The 15887-nt window shown below is 42.7% G+C and overlaps 1 protein-coding gene across 1 annotated transcript; it reads left to right on the top strand.

The window, feature by feature from the left end:
- The first annotated feature begins 11428 nt into the window (after positions 1–11428).
- ostm1 (osteoclastogenesis associated transmembrane protein 1) lies at positions 11429–15396 on the top strand. The gene is made up of 6 exons (XM_026318124.2): positions 11429–11903; positions 12618–12732; positions 13148–13245; positions 13338–13448; positions 13894–14059; positions 14969–15396. Exons 1-6 carry the CDS (start codon positions 11505–11507, stop codon positions 15022–15024), a joined length of 945 nt encoding a protein of 314 aa, XP_026173909.1. The 5' UTR covers positions 11429–11504; the 3' UTR covers positions 15025–15396.
- The last annotated feature ends 491 nt before the right edge of the window (positions 15397–15887 follow it).

Below are 15887 nucleotides of genomic sequence, written 5' to 3'. Positions count from 1 at the left end.
TTTTTACTTTGTAAAAACATGTGATAGATAAAACAGGAGTGTGTGCTAGTTACATTCAATAGATAATAACAATCAGAACTTCTTTTTTTTTTTTAATGGACATGAACTGTTTTCTTCAGTTAACCTTCATTTTTGCCACGACTCTTCCATGTTTACACCAAAGCAGATAATATATCCGTGCACTAACAGCATCACATTAAAAAGAATAATTTTATAGCATATTTGTTTTAACCCCACCAAAGAAAAATCTCTCCTGCCTCGGAAAGAACTAAATTAGTTAAACTTCTGGACAAACTGGTTCACTGTGACTTTACCATCCACCGTGTTGTGGGTGCAGACCCCGGGGGGTCGTGGGTCGGCCTGCAGGGCCCGCTCACTGACACCCAGACCCTGACAGCTTGCTGTGCTTTCGCCGGGTAACTCCAGAAATCCATATTCTGTTTTTAATTGTGTTCATTCCCACGGTGCGCCGAAGGCCATATGGACGCACAAAGTGTCGATTTAAGCGGACAGGGCCGAGGCGGAGAGGCGTAGTTAATTGCAATTAGCCATTGTTGTTTCTTCCAACCTGCCCTTTAGCTGAGCAGCTTAACAAGCCTGAGGAGAAATCACTCTGATATTCCTGCAGAGACAAAAGCCTTTGGTCCTCAACAGGAAGTTTATCTCCTATAAATAGATTCCAAAATAAAGGTTACAACTCACTTTTATTATGGAGAACGTTTTCTAGCTGTATGTTATTTTTATTGATCAGTTCTTACAAAGCAGCGATGATAAATTAGACAAGCCAGAATTTCTCACAGATCAATATCATTTGCAGTTATTCCTAGGTACGTGTGTGCGTGTGTGTGTGCGTGTGGGAGTGGGAGTGGGTGTGTGTGTGTGTGTGTGTGTGTGTGTGTGTGGGTGTGGGTGGCTGCTGGGGTGGGTGAATGGTGAATGTGTGACATAATCTCCTTAACTCGTCCTAATCCTCGTCATTCACTGATAGCCTTTACACAAATATAACCAACATCATGGTTGCCCGGGTTGCCTTCTTTCACTTTTGTGTATTAGTGACTCTCTTCTCCTCCAGCAGTCAATGAAACGCGGCTAACAAAGGGGGCAGTGGATTGTGTATCTGTATTTTGGCGGCTCTGCATCAGTATGCGGATACTTGACATACTATAGGATGAACTTTAACAACGAGGAACGAGTGAGTCCAACAGAAGTCACCACAGAACAATGCAGGAAGAACATGTGCGTCTTTTTAAACAAGAAAATCACATGTAAAAAAAAAAAAAAAACTAAGTCTGGTATTAATGCGATGTGTTGGGCACAGTTGTTTTTATTTTGTTACACTACTTTTCCTGTGCACACAACAGTTTGTGGACGCCACAGTCCGACCATCCTTTCCTGCAGTTCTATGCTCCCCAGCCGCCCAGGCGGAAACCAATTGGCTTCAGGGAGAAGTCACTAAGCTCCGCAGAGCAAACAATGAGGAGAATTCAAGCCGAGCAAAGCGCCCAGGCAGCCGTGCATCCTTTAAAAGTGACCGAGGAGAATCACTGCTGGTGTTGAGTTAGAGGAGTTTGATGCTCACACTGAAATGCGATGAAGGTAAAAAGGCTTTAACAAGCTGCCAAACCCACTGACGTGACGTAAATATGATCAAGGTTTTCAGCAGCCTGGTTTCAGCACCACGGACAGTTCTGACACAGCTCACCTGGGCACGTGCTCGCTCACATTTTAAAGGGCCCTAACGTGTTTGATTAGAAGTAATCAATAATCTTTAGCTGACATACAGCTCACAATTGATTATTATTTAGTAATTGCATTTCATTTATGTATCTTTACTTTAAGCTGCACTTCTGATCTGTGTGATCTCTGACTCTAAGCCACTAATTGCGCCAATCTTGAATCACATGGTGAAGTGAATTAAGCCAATCAGGATCCAGCATTGTGGCTGTTCTCCCTTGAGGCCTGCTAAGCCTTAATCTTTATACAGAAGCACCGGTCCCACCTTCTAGTAAGTCTCCGTTAATAATTGTTTTTCAAGGCTTTATTAATGCTAAACAGTCATTTACCAATGCTTTATAGGCTCATTACAAGCCTTTAATCAGAGCAACTATTGGGGTTGCCAGGTTGGGAGAAATTGCTGGTGTTTATCCTCCAGTAGGGTATGTGACTGTTTACTTTATGGAAAACCTGTGGAAAACGTGGACCAGTATCAGTTTACTCAACATTTATTAGTTTATTGACAAAGATAATAATCAGAGGGGGATTTTAACAACCTGCTGACTAGTTTATCAGTTTACTGAGTTTTCTAAACTATGTACTTTACTATATAATATGCAAAAGATCAATACAGAAGAATGAGGGTATAACACTGCTTAGTGAATAATATGTGACATCAGAGTCACTACAGGCAAATTATAGTAAACTACCAATACAAGGAAAAGCTCATCAGTCGTTTCTACTTTTCATTTACCTGTTTTGTTTAGTGCAACTTCCTCTTGGTTGAGCACAGAGGAAAGTGGACATTTGTTTACAGTTTGTACTATTATTATTATCTGTACACAGAGTATTTACTGAAAAAGTTGCTCTTTACTTTCTTGACATAATCCACCTTAGGACAACCCAACTCTGGTAAACATTATCCGCTCTGTTTATGGGTCTGAAACTGGAGCCTGACCAGCTTCTCAGATACGTGTGGGTGTTTCTTTTATACTTTGGGCTCCATTTGTTACCAAATGCTTCAGTTTGGCAGTTTTGGTGTTTGGCAGTTTTGGTGCTGTACAGAATCTTATTTATTAAAACAGGCAGGTATTAGTCAGTTTTTCTGTTTCCAAACATCCAAATCCCTCAGAGGTACCACTCCTGGCCTCATACGGTCGCACCATCTCCTCCACTCGTGTGCAGTCCAGATTCCAAAACACCTCACCATACCCATGCGCACTTACACACATGCCAAAGCCTCCCACAACCAAAAAAAAAAAAACCCCACAGGCCCAGGACCCAAACCCAGAAACCCACAAGTCGGTGCGGTGCAGTTGGACGCTCTGACAAATCTATTTGGGGCAAATTGTCAGTGAGAAACTTCCGCTCGAACTGCCGTGGACAAAACTGGCTGTTGGGGAGAGCAAATCCCGCTCCATGAGGGTGGGGGACAATGGGGGGCGAATGTGTTGATGTGCGGCCGGTGGCTGGGGAGGGACAATGGACGGATTAGTCAGTCCCCTGGCTGACTGATTTGAGATGGCTCCTCTCAGCCTCTCACCGTGGGGAGTCCCATTGTCCCGCTTCTGATTCCCACTTCTCACAAACTCCAAACAAAAGTCAATCTCTTTCTCAAGGGGGGGAAAAATATCGACCCGTGTTTCAGCTGGGGAAAGTGACTCAAAACTTATTTGCAAGAGATGGCTGACTCTCTTAACTCCCCTTCCACTCTTTATGTCTTTTTTCTCCTCTTTGCCTTCATCCTCTTCATTTGCAGCCTTTATAGCCCAGTGGTGGCGGTGGTGGTGGATAGTGGGATGTTGAATGATCTTGGGTTTTCAGACTCGAGTGGGGCTGGGGCACCTGTTGGAGGCTTAGAGACGGCTTTGCGGCCGAGGTCATTAATATTAAAATATACAGAGATGCCATCACGAGCTGGTCTAAAATCGGTCTGATGTCGCCCCTGGGTTCCCTCTCTGGATGGACCTCTGCTTTCAGTCACTCGTGAAGAGCTTTCTTTTCTTTTTTTCTGTCTTCTCTTTTTCTTTTTTCCTTCCTTGAAAAGACTCGTTAACAAATTATGACAGCTGAGTAGAGGGGCTTAGTCTGTTCACACTGCAAAGACAAACATGAGAGCCAAGGAGCCCGCGATGTGATCAGTGTATCTACAGTTCATTTAATATTCTGCCTGTGGTGTGTGAAAGTGCCAGGATTTGCGCTGAGCGTCGACTAGATTTAAGGATCAAATGTGCGTGTGACGTAGTCAAACGATCTTTGATTTAAAAGGTGATGTAATGTGGAATAACCTGGTTTTGATTTTTGATCCTGACAAAAACAAGATTTGCTTGTTTATGGAGATGACAGATTATCTGTCAAGTTTCATGATCCAGGATACAACGTCCATGTGTGGACTGGCTCCTCCAGTTCACACACAGTGAGAATGGACTTTTCCCTGAAGGTGGAGACATCTTGTGTCCAGCACTTAAACTTCTGGATGAAGAAATACTTTCATGTTCTAAGTCTAACCCCTTGTTACTTAAATTATCCTCACATGTGAAGGAGAGGAGCAGAGGGTGTGATGGAAACTGTTATTTCCATGTTTGACATTTTAATCTGATTTGATTAAACAATACACAAATACCTTAAACAACAAGTGAAGTAATAAGAAAAAGGACTTTAACAATTTGCTTCCCATCCTCTGTTTGTCTGGCTCTGTTCAGTCAGTCATTTCTCCTGCTGGCTCTGCTGGTCTGGCTCATCAGTGACGCTCTGGGGTAACCCTGAAGGACCCTGCAGCACAGGAGCTGTCATCAGGATCCTCACACTCACCTCATGGGTCTTAATACACTCCCAGACACCCAGACACACAGGGGGACTGGTAGAATCAGGGTGTGTGACCCTGTCTGGAGTGTAATGTGTTGGATGCAGCAGTAGAATGAGAGTGTATCAGGTGACATGGGGAGAATACTGAGGCATGTTTGGTATTATGTGGTTGGTTGTGTATTATGTTATGTCTTTGTTTTGGTTTAGAACTTAACCAGGATCCTTTGTGTGTATTACAATGGATGACAATCGCTACAGAACCTGGTGTCAACACACTGTAGAAGAAAACTGCAGCGAGGGTCTAATGAAAGACAGTATTTTACATTGCATTGTGGGAAATAGTATTTTTTAAAGCTTGACCACTAGTAGTGAATGTACGGACTAAAAGTAGGAGATATCTCAGCCTCTAACCCACAGACGGGTGGTCAGACAGGCCGAGAACGGCTGAAGCAATAAAACATCTGCATATTCTGTATGAGTGAGGTGCGTTTTGTTACATGCAAGTTAAACTTTTGTAGGCTGCAGGCTGTGCAACTTACGCAGTTCTGTTTTAATGTCACATCAACCCCCAACACAGAAATAGCATCATGCACATCACAGATGCAGCCTCTGATTGATATATAACAGTTAAAAGATATTTATGGGTAAGTGTTAACTACTACAAGAAATAAAACATGACATCAAGCAAAGGACATTTATTTTTACCTTTGAAAGATGGAGATGAGGAGTGATGAAAGCAGCTGGGAGACATGGGGTCCTTTAGAAACACCCAAACAATGATAAGGGCAAAGAGGCACTTATTTTTTTTTTTTTTCTCAAATTCACCACATTTTCTCTGTCGTCCACCCCACCACCCAGCAGCTCACTGCTTTCCCATCCTCAAATTCCCTCAAAGTTTCAGATGCTCACAATTCCACAATGCCCAGATGCTGTCCTTTGGCCCTTTACCCCCCTTAACCCAGAGCTATCATTCATAACCTTTCTGTGGAGCTGGGAGTGAAAGAGGTGGGATAAGGGAGAAAAGGGGGGAGCGGAGAGCAACATGGCAGCTTATTTAGAAGACTTCCTTTATTGGAACATGTGCAAGCAGTTCACTCACAAAGGACTTAAATAGGATATTTTCTGTTCCCTATAGTTGCTTTCCCCTTTTAAGTGCCGAGGCAAAAAAAGTAAGTTTACAACTCCCTCCTCAATGGGGGCTCTTCACTCTCAGGTTGCGGGGACCTGAGTGACCTAGGAAAGTTAATTAGGAGGCAAACAAAGAGCGAGCTGGAGCAGAATGCCTCGCCTCTCCTCCAGCCAAAGATGTCATCCATTAATTAGGAAAATCTTTAAGGTGGCCTTATTGAATTTACAGAAAGCCCTGTGGTTGGCGGGCAACAGTTTTTTGATCAAGCCCTGACTCAAACAATGGCTTTCTGGGGGTTAAAAAAGAAGAAGAAGGGAGGAGATTGGTGGTAGAAAAAGAGAGGGAGAGAGGGAAAGGGGGGAGAAAAAGAAACGTATGGGTTTGCAGTGCAGTACAGTTTAATGGGGGGGTGGCTGCCGATTGTGACAGCTCAGATTCACATGGGTATGGGGGGCATAGTTTGGGGATGATGTCATGCAAAGGCAACCTGGGGGCTTGGGAAGTGAGAAGGAGGGGGTACGGAGCTTGAGCCACAGGGGCCACTCAAAGTTAACATCCCTGCCTGCATCTGGGCCAAATCCTTTTCTTCTGGCCCAGGAGAGGCTTTCCTGAACGCCAAGCTCTCCTCCTCTCCTCCCACTGCCTCGTTCACAGATCAGGGCTGGCTTTAAAGCTAACCCCTTGCTAACTGACTAGCTAACTGGCTTTTCTTCCCTGTCTAACTGCCTATTCAGCCCTGGACTACTATGAATAATATAGCTGAATGACACAGGGCTGTGATGCAGCTTCTGTGCTTTCACCAACTTTGGCTATTTAAGTATCAGCTTTTCTTTATTTGTGTCAATACGTTTCCATTATATAAACCAGAACTGACATGTGAAGCATTTTGTACAATCTTCAGATTGAGACATTTTCCCCACTGCTTTTCTTTTAATGTCAGAAGAAACTAATTATTTCTATTAAGGATTACAATTGATCATTTTAAATGACACAGCTTTATAAAACTTGTCTGCTTCCAATTTAGGAGTTTGTTTCTGTCTTCATTCAAAATAAAAGATATTTATGGAAGCAAACAGTTTATTAAACTTCCCCGTTACTGTAACAGCGTGCCCAAATATCAGTGCCGCACTTTTGGATTTCACCCAAAAACTAATAATAATAATAAAAGTAACTATTTAGAAGTAGTTGCTATTTACGGTTAAAGGCACGCTGTTAGGATTTTGTCCACTAGAGGTGCTGTAGAGCAGTGAAATATATCGTAAAAAAACATAACATATAATTTGTTTGTGCAAAATGATAGATAGATATATGGATGGATGGATGGATTGATGGATTAATAGATAGATTGATCCATAGATGGATGATTGGTAGATAGATAGATAGATAGATAGATTGATTGATTGATCCATAGATGGATGGATAGATAGATAGATGGATGGATAGATAGATATATTATAGATAGATAGATGGATGGATAAATAGATATATTATAGATAGATGGATGGATAGATAGATCGGTGGATGGATGGATGGATAGATAGATGATAGATCAATAGATGGATCAATGGATAGATCGATGGACTGATGGATGGATGGATGGATTGGTAGATAGATAGATAGTTTAATTGTGTTAGTCCCCTTAAGTGACTTTTTAAGGCTGTTGGACATGCTGTAACAGAAAGTAATGGCTATTCGGTTTTAAGCAGCTGTGCCATTCGTTTGTCCCCAAACTATTCAGCAAATTAACTGTAGAGTTTGGTTCCATTTCACCAGATTCACTGACTCCTGGTCCCTTGACGCACATTTTCTACTATCAATCTGGAGCCAGCGAGGAGCAAACAGCCTGTTGCAGACTAGAAGCTGATGGTCACATGTTGGATGCTGGCACGCTGTCCTGTCCATGCGTCTCCTGGGACATGAACCCCTCACCCCACCCCCTCCTGGGGGACTAATTTGAGGGGAGGGACGATGTGTTTTGTTGCCTGTCAGAAACAATCACTCCCGGCTCATTACATTTACAGCATGTCGTGCTTTCACTGCTACTGAAGGACCGTGGAGACCGTGCGTTTACTCATCAGGGAGACAAAAAGTTAATAACATCCGTGAAAAGGGCCCAAAGCCCCAAAATGCAAATGTTGGATGTTGTTTTTGTTTGGAGCTGGTTAAATATATTTTATTTAAAGTCAAGTTTAGTTTAGTTTAGTTTTTTCTAATACATCTAAGATTTGAGTGAGCAACAGATCTATTTGTGCCCTGTGTCGCCCCCACCCCTCTCGTGTCCTCTGTCCCGGCCCACCCGGCCCCTCTCTGTTCTGTTTGGGCACTGGAGGTTGTCAGTCGGGCTTTATGTCCAGTTCAGTGGAGCTGAAAGAAGTCAGTTTTGTGTCTTGTTATGGAACAAGACGTCTCTGGCTCTCGGGAGTGATGAGAAGTGCTCGGGGTGAGCAGGGTGAGCCGGGAGCGCGGACCATCCCCTGGAGGCGACCAGCAGTGAGGAAGTCAAAGCGGCTTTTATGTCGCTGGTGACGGCTGCGTGTTCGGTAATTATCCCCCGCCACATGAGCGCAGCTTTGCAGGAGAGATCCCAACGCAACCAGCGCACGGAAGAGTGCACAACACATCGTCAACAAAGATTAACTTCTCCCAGTGCCTGACTGGCCGAGACACGGCGAATACATGAAACCCTGTCTTGTGTGACGTGCCAGTGATGAGCAGCTCTGCAGACTGTTGCTGTGCTCAAACAGTGACACCTGTGGGGCTGCCATTCACCGAAACACCTGCAGACACCCAGCACCTCCGGCCGGTCCTTTAGCTCCTGTCCAGTGCTGGAAGAAATATGAGATCCTTTATATATAAATATAAACACTTTACTTCCAACGTACAGGGGGTCAACCTGCCCCCAAAGGTCGTGAAATGATTAACAGGGTGGGAAAAGGAAAAAACAAAGTTGTGCTCCTCTCTCATCTTTGTTTTATTGGGAAATACTGGACAGTTTAACTTCTTTTGGGCTCAGACTGTTGGTTAAATGAAAGTATCAGGGACGTTTTAGGGAAAATGTCTCTTTAATTGACTTGCCAGAAGCTACAAGTAGGCCTGGGTAGGCCTATAGAGAAGCATGGAATGGAAATACTGAGCCAATACAGTACCTATACTACAAACAAATATTCCAAAGTACTCATCATTATCATCCCAATGCATTCTTCACATATGTCTGTGTCATGTTTTCCTATTTATCAAAGGGCTAATACATTTTTGTCAACAGTATCATCCCACAGAGACTCCAGGACCCGTAACCTGAAGTCCAGAAAATCATTTGTGGGAATAAAACTGAGGAGCATCCGACTCTTCCATTAAAACTTCTTGATTTAAACCCGTCTCAGCTCGGTCCCTTTCAAAGGTGCAGAATAGGCCTGCCTTGATCTGCACCCATTGTCATCCCGGGGCTCAGGGGCACTTCGGCGGCCAGTATAGCGGGCGAAGTCAGGGCTAATCCCTGGAAAAGGGGAGAATCACGGGAGAGGAGAAAAGCAACAATAACCAAGTCAAGCGTATAAAATGAAAGCGAAATCTCTATTATCACTCCCCGCAATTCCCAGCAAAGTGGTGAAACTCAGGGTTAGTTTGTGATTCGAGTCAGACGCGAAGGGAAGAATATGGGGGTCCCTGCGGGTTGGGAGACTCACACGACGAAAAGGGCAATATTCTGGAGAAAAGGGGAAGAAGAAAGCCCCTCTCCCATCCCGACATAACCATTAAATGCAGTCTGACTTTATGTTGTATAGAGAGGGGGCGACAAGAAAGGAGGCACAGTTCTCCGATGAAAGAATGAGGTTTTTGGTGGATTAGGGACGGCCCGAAGGATGAAGAATAACTTCTGCATAACTTTACAGCTATTTTCTCTCCCCACGCCAAGAGCCAAGTTTGAAGCTGAACCGGTTTGAGTTAACCCCTTTGTGATTGATCCATATCACAGTCTCAGACCCCAGAGTGGCCTGGATGCTGATGAGAATGATTGTTTTACAGGTGCAGAGCGAATACATCATTTTTTAAGGATATGATCAACATTTTCAGACATTTTTTCCTCACATGCAGGCGCCTGCATCTTTGTCTTTGGGGTCTGTTAAATAATGTCTGTTTTACTTTATACTTCAATACATTTTAATGAATATATGATGATTTTTATTCATCGTTTCCCACTAAAACAGGCAACATGTCCTATAAAAAGCAAAAAGTAGAGGGAAATCCAAAAATGTTTTGCGCATTGTCTCAGGTTGGTAAAGTGTTTACTGTATATAAAACAATTAAACCAGCTCCTCTTCCAGAACATGGCCTCACATATAGGACCTTTCTAAGTATTAATCAGGTACACATCATCTTCTGACCAGTTTCTTCATACTGTATATCAGGCTTCAAATCAAGATGAGCTTCTTGGACTGAGCGTCGCTCCTGAAGGGCTCTCATCATCAGCATCCTCTAATTCATCGGTCTAATTACTGATTTTTGTCCTCTTGGTTTCTCTATCTATCACATGCTAATGAAGGTATTTTCTGAAATCTGACAATAACGGTCATCTCTAATAATAATGATATGCCGATTTCACTTGGTGCTGTGCTGATTAGCCCCTAGATCAGTGTGATGTGATCCGCACTGGCTCATCTTCGCCTATAACATTTTACGTTTTATTGCTGCTTTAATAATAATAATAATAGTAATAATAATAAATGTGTTTTTAAAGCTAAGGAGGAACTGCACAGACTCCATAACGGCACCAAAAGCTAAAGCAGCATCATAAAGCGTTTAGGTTGTAATCATTTCTTCTTTCTGAGAGCCGCGCTAGAAAATAACAAAGGAATGGGGAACATCTGAACGATTAGGGGGACTCTGGTCAGGAGAAGAAGAGTTAATGAGCTGCCGGAGCCATGTGCGAGGAGTGAGAGGAGCATTAGGGGCCAGAATCCACATTTGTCACTGGAGTTGTGCACAGGCATGAGAATAGGCCGCTAATGCTGCGCGTATTCTCTCCCCCTTATTTTCATTAGGCTCTGATGACTGCGGAATTGATGCGGCCTGCAAGTTATCAAGAGCCACTAATTTCACATTAACGACCATTGACTGTCGTTGCTTGATTCGAGGGGGTTTTTGACAATTATCATAATCAGGATTGGAGCCCAAATCGTTTACCTTGACTCTGTGATTATTTGCTCTAAGCCGAGCGCACATTGCAAAATTGTATGGTGTCAAAACCTGTAAATAATGAGGAGACCAGAAGGAACGGCTATCTGTTTCCAAAACCCACGCACGCACACGCACACTCACTCCCTCCACACAAAACGGTGACCTACATCTGGCCTACAGTGTAAGTAGCTTCACCTACTCCCTGTCTTTGGTGGTGAAAAGCTATTGAAGATGTCAAAGAAAATCATCATCATAAAGATTTTTGTATGATGATAAAGCTACTGAGTTACTGTTTCCTCCTGTTGAAGTAATAAAAATAAATAAGCTTTGTAAGGAAAAACCATACAGTAACATACAGAACAGATTCCAAATACATGTAAACCGATAAGACTTAGTAATAGAACTGTACTAATAATAACTTATTGTACTGTATAATGAAATAATCCTAGGCCTAAATACTAAATGTACAGATCAAAGGTTATATTGTGTACCTTAAAAAGTTACACTATATTATTATTATAGTGTTTAATATGTAGTGAATTCACATGGAGGCTCTATGATGAGAAATTAAAGCAGTAACTATCAAGCTACGGGAGTTGTGAGATCTCGCGAGATTTTACACACTCACGTGATCACGAAATAACCAGGAAATCATGGGTTGTGTCGACTGAAAGAAGAAGCGATGCTTTATTCTCCGTTTTCAGTCATGTCTTCTTACAAAAGCTGTTCGTTTTGCGTTTTAGTAGTGATAAATGTTTTCTCTTTTGTGTCCGCCGACGAAACAGACCTAACGGCTTCAGACCCAGCGGGCAAACTGGGACAAATCGGGTCTTGGAGTCCTGGTGGTCCTGTTTTGCAGCCTGGTTTGGACTCGTTATTCTCCCTCAGTCTTCGGTCTTCCTTCCCAGAAGACCTGGAGGTGAGTGACTACTGCAGGGAGCTGCTCCACCTGTTTGGACAACGATACGTGGCCTACGTGAACTGTATGATACCTGCGGCGCGTCCCGTCAAGGTGTGTCAGAGCTGTTTCTCCAGCTATGGACGCCTCGTGCACACCTACCTGAACATCTCCTCAGACCAGGTTCGTCCTAAGTGCTTTAGTTCTACTAAAGTAGTGCTTTAGTCCGGTCCTGCTGCCTGGAGGCCTGTCATGAGTCACGAGTCTTGTGATGTGACAAATTAGAGGAAACACATTTTTTTAAACTGATCTGTTGAAATGAAGCTGCAAGTAAAAGTTGGCTCTAATTACAACACATGAAACAAACAGACATTATAAATGAGCCTTATTTTACATGTTAGTGCCTCCTGATAAACTAATAAAAGCAAATGTGTGGACAACTGTCAGTCTTTCTTCCTTTTTTTCCTCTGTCCTGCTCCCACAGCTTGTTACTGAGCCACACTCAGACTTTTAATTGTATTTACAAAGGTTCAGCTTGTGTTTGTGGTGGTTTTTGTCGTGTGCTTTGGCTCCTTGTCTTTTTGCAGACATCAGCCTCTTTCATGACTGACTGCAGGACATTTGGCCTCAGAGTTTGCAGATATGTTCTGTCTATGCAACATCTCCTCTGCCACACAAGCCCAAAGCCCCCCATGCTTAACTATGGGACATGCCACAGTTATTGTTTACTCTCTTTCTATTTTAAGATTGTGAAACAAAAAGGAACAAGGCAAATGCTGCAGGAATTGTATTTACTAAAAATCAACAAAACATGTTATTTGACAAGAGGTGGCCTGACCCTTTAATTCAGCTGTGGGATGTGTCTGAGAGCATGTCGAACTGTGCCTGTGTCCTCAGATGGGTCCAGGTAATGTGAGCTGCAGGGACAGTCTTCTGCGCAGTGATCGGGTGATGGTGGTTTATCAGCTGTACAGCAATTTGGAGGATCTGTGGAGTAAATCAGACTGTAACCGTAAGTTTTCCACAGAACAATTCATTGCATTAGTTTCTTCATTTTCGAAGTTTGTTGTTATTGTATGATTAGAAATATGTGCTCGTCTTACACACATGCATTTGACCAAAGAGGTCAGAGTGCAGGGGTCAAGTAGAGGCAGTGTTTTGATTGGAGTGGACACAGTGGATGTTGTAGAATAAATGTGTGATTGACATTTTATTAGACTCTCCAGCTATAAAGACGTCCAGTATAGACCACAGCAGCTTGTGTCTTCAGTATATTATTGTATGAAGTTTGTTAGTTTTTCACTGTTTTCTGCCTGTGGGTCAAGATGAGAGCAGGATTTTTCTCATGTAGTCATTGATCTGATTTGTCCACATTTATTGCCTAAACATACCTGATACACTGATGTTGTTATATTCCTGTTGTGCAGACTGCGTCACTGATGGATATCAGAACCTGACCAGTGACATGCTGTTCTTCATGAGCACTCTCAACCAAACTCTCACCTGCTTTGAGAAGTATCAGCAGGTACATCATTTAGTCAGCGATGTTGTCAATGTTTGTGTCTTTCCAGACGTTCACCACATAGACTGTTTCATTTTCTGACTTTGTCTTCACAGGGGAATTACACAGAGCTCTGCAAAAACTGTAAGAGCGCATACAGAGACATGAATGAGCTGTACAGCAGCATGGAGAAGAATCACACTCTGTGCATTGACATAGAGGATGCGGTGTGTATACCAGGAGCAGAGATTTGTAGAACTGCACCCCCTAGAGGAATCTGTAAACACTAATTGTCCATCCACTTCAGATGGTGACAAGATGTTTGTGTCACTCCTAAATGTACCAAGTTGTAGTATTCATTGAGCTTGAATGATGTCAGATACATTGATTATTTTCTGTTAAAAACTGAAAGAAAAATATGTGTGAAAATGGAAACCTTGCAGCTCTTGTCCTGTCAGAAGTTTCATGATGCCTTTTTAATGTCAAAACATTATTTCTTTCATTATGATGTTTATAATTGTTGAGTTTGGTTTTACATCATCATTCAATACAGGCTGAAAGATATAAAATCTCCAAACCCAAAAGCCTGTGGACACAGGATGTTGTTGGATTAATGGTAACACTGTCCCGTCACCTGATCTGAGGTTTATGTTGCACTTTGCCTCGTTTCAGATGAACATGACCCGCAGGCTGTGGAGTAAGAAATTCAAGTGTTCCTTCGCCCGTGAGGAGAACGTGTCTGTCATCGCTGTCTCCAGCTTCATGCTCTTTCTGCCCATCATCTTCTACTTGAGCAGCTTCCTTCACTCTGAACAAAAGAAACGCAAGCTCATACACCGTGAGTAACCAGCTTAATTCATCTATTGTCACACACACAGATTTTTTGACAGGGTTTTGAGGGGTTTGGGCTCATTGTGGCGGGAGGGGCCTGACTGACTGACTGATTTTAGGGTTGTGGTTGGGATAGAGGAGGAAGGGGTGGGGGTGTTCTATGTTATTGTAAAGAATAGTGGTGTTTCCTCCTGCACATCTCTGAATCACAGGATTATCTTCTGTGTTGGAGGCTTGAAGGATCTGATGCTGTTTCCCAGTTTTTCAGGCAGTGGGTAGAGAAGTGCTACTGATTGTGCAAATAGCATGTGATGGTCAAGTGCACACATAAGAACAGATATGTCTTAAGTAGCATGTATTGATTTCATTAGAATTTTCTTTTTGCCTCACCTCCAAAACATATACAAACAAATGAAAGAAACCATGCAAAATGAATATCACATTCACCATGTCATCATTATAGTCAGTGTTTTTTCTGTAAGTCAGTTTTAGGGGAACATCCTCCATTACACCTGAGTGTAACATCCATGTGTCCTCGACTGCCTCCATCCATGTTTTTGCTTTAGCAAGATATTTTTTCCATCTACCTTTATGTCGGTTAATTCCATCTTTGTTTGTGTCACACGACAGTGCTGCCAGGTTACTGCTGAATCTGTTACCTTTATCTGTGTAATCTGAAGCTCTGCAGGGTGAAATCGTACTTCATTTTTTGTGAATGAGTCCTGCCCAAACAAGCAGTGCAGCCTTTTGTGGCAGCTCTTTGGAGAGTTGTCTGAATCTGAAATGGTCACACAAGAAAACCTCACAGATTAAAGTATAGAAAAAGGAACTGGACAAATGATCTTGTGTGAGACCCACTGAGTGCTTTCAATTTCTGCAGAAAACCTGTATATTAACATAAATTGTCTTTTCACAGCCAAGCGAGCAAAGTCCTACACCAGCCTGATTAACATTCAGGACAAACAGAGCTGAAGATGGAGGACAGCGTTCTTTTAAGGTTACAGTTTAGGAGAAGATTTGACTTGACTGTTTTGTGCCTGAGGTTTCATGGACTTGCAGTGAATGTAGAGTCGTCAACAGCAGCTTCACCTGTGGTTTCAGGCTGCTGTGATACCAGACAGACTTCAAGAAAGTGGAAGCTGGACTGGAGATTTTAATGCCCAAATGGCACAATAAATAATAAATGTTTGCTTTAATAGTCTTATAACTTTCTTTTCAAATGTATAAATGCTGAAAATAGAAAATATATTTCTCAGATTTGCAAACATTGAAAAATGTAGAAATGGCTCACGAATTGTCTGACTCAGCCTCTTACTGCCATCATTAAAAATCAGATCTGTTGAACGAAAGTTTACATTTATATCTTGGATTTCTGGGAGACGAGATGTGTTGAAATTGATGTATATCTCACTTTATAAATGAATCATATGTTTGTCATGTTGCTGCAAATAACACCCTTCATCCTCAGGCAGATCCTGTCCTCTTCTTCATTTCAACTCGTTAGCAATCATCAGGTTGTTCAGCGCATCCCGCAGTCTAAGACACACTGCTGCCACTAGAAAGGGTGAGTGGCTGTGTGTGAGTGTGTGTGTGTGTGTTCTATTTATGGGATGATAAATGGGTTTTCTGTCTCTAATGTATGTCCAGAAGGGAGCTACAAAAAGGAAGCACTTGATGTCCATTAGTGGTGACATGTATCTGCTGTAAGGAGAGGGGGTGCACATCATTGGGGTGGGGTGGGGGGGGGGGTGGGGGGGGGGGGGTAGTAGTAAATAAAGACAACACACATAATGCAAGAGCACTCCAAAGTACCACACTATGATGTTACCTGTTTT

The sequence above is a fragment of the Mastacembelus armatus genome, chromosome 24, assembly GCF_900324485.2.
Source record: "Mastacembelus armatus chromosome 24, fMasArm1.2, whole genome shotgun sequence".
NCBI lineage: Eukaryota > Metazoa > Chordata > Actinopteri > Synbranchiformes > Mastacembelidae > Mastacembelus > Mastacembelus armatus.
The sequence above is the reverse complement of the archived record's forward strand: the minus strand, read 5'-3'. Positions and strand labels throughout refer to the sequence as shown.

Bases quoted from the DNA above. Each gene is read 5' to 3' on its own strand.
- ostm1 (XM_026318124.2), top strand. From the start codon at position 11,505: ATGCTTTATTCTCCGTTTTCAGTCATGTCTTCTTACAAAAGCTGTTCG. The intron at 13,449-13,893 runs GTGTGTATACCA...GCCTCGTTTCAG, and splicing joins GCATTGACATAGAGGATGCG to ATGAACATGACCCGCAGGCT. The intron at 14,060-14,968 runs GTGAGTAACCAG...GTCTTTTCACAG, and splicing joins GAAACGCAAGCTCATACACC to CCAAGCGAGCAAAGTCCTAC.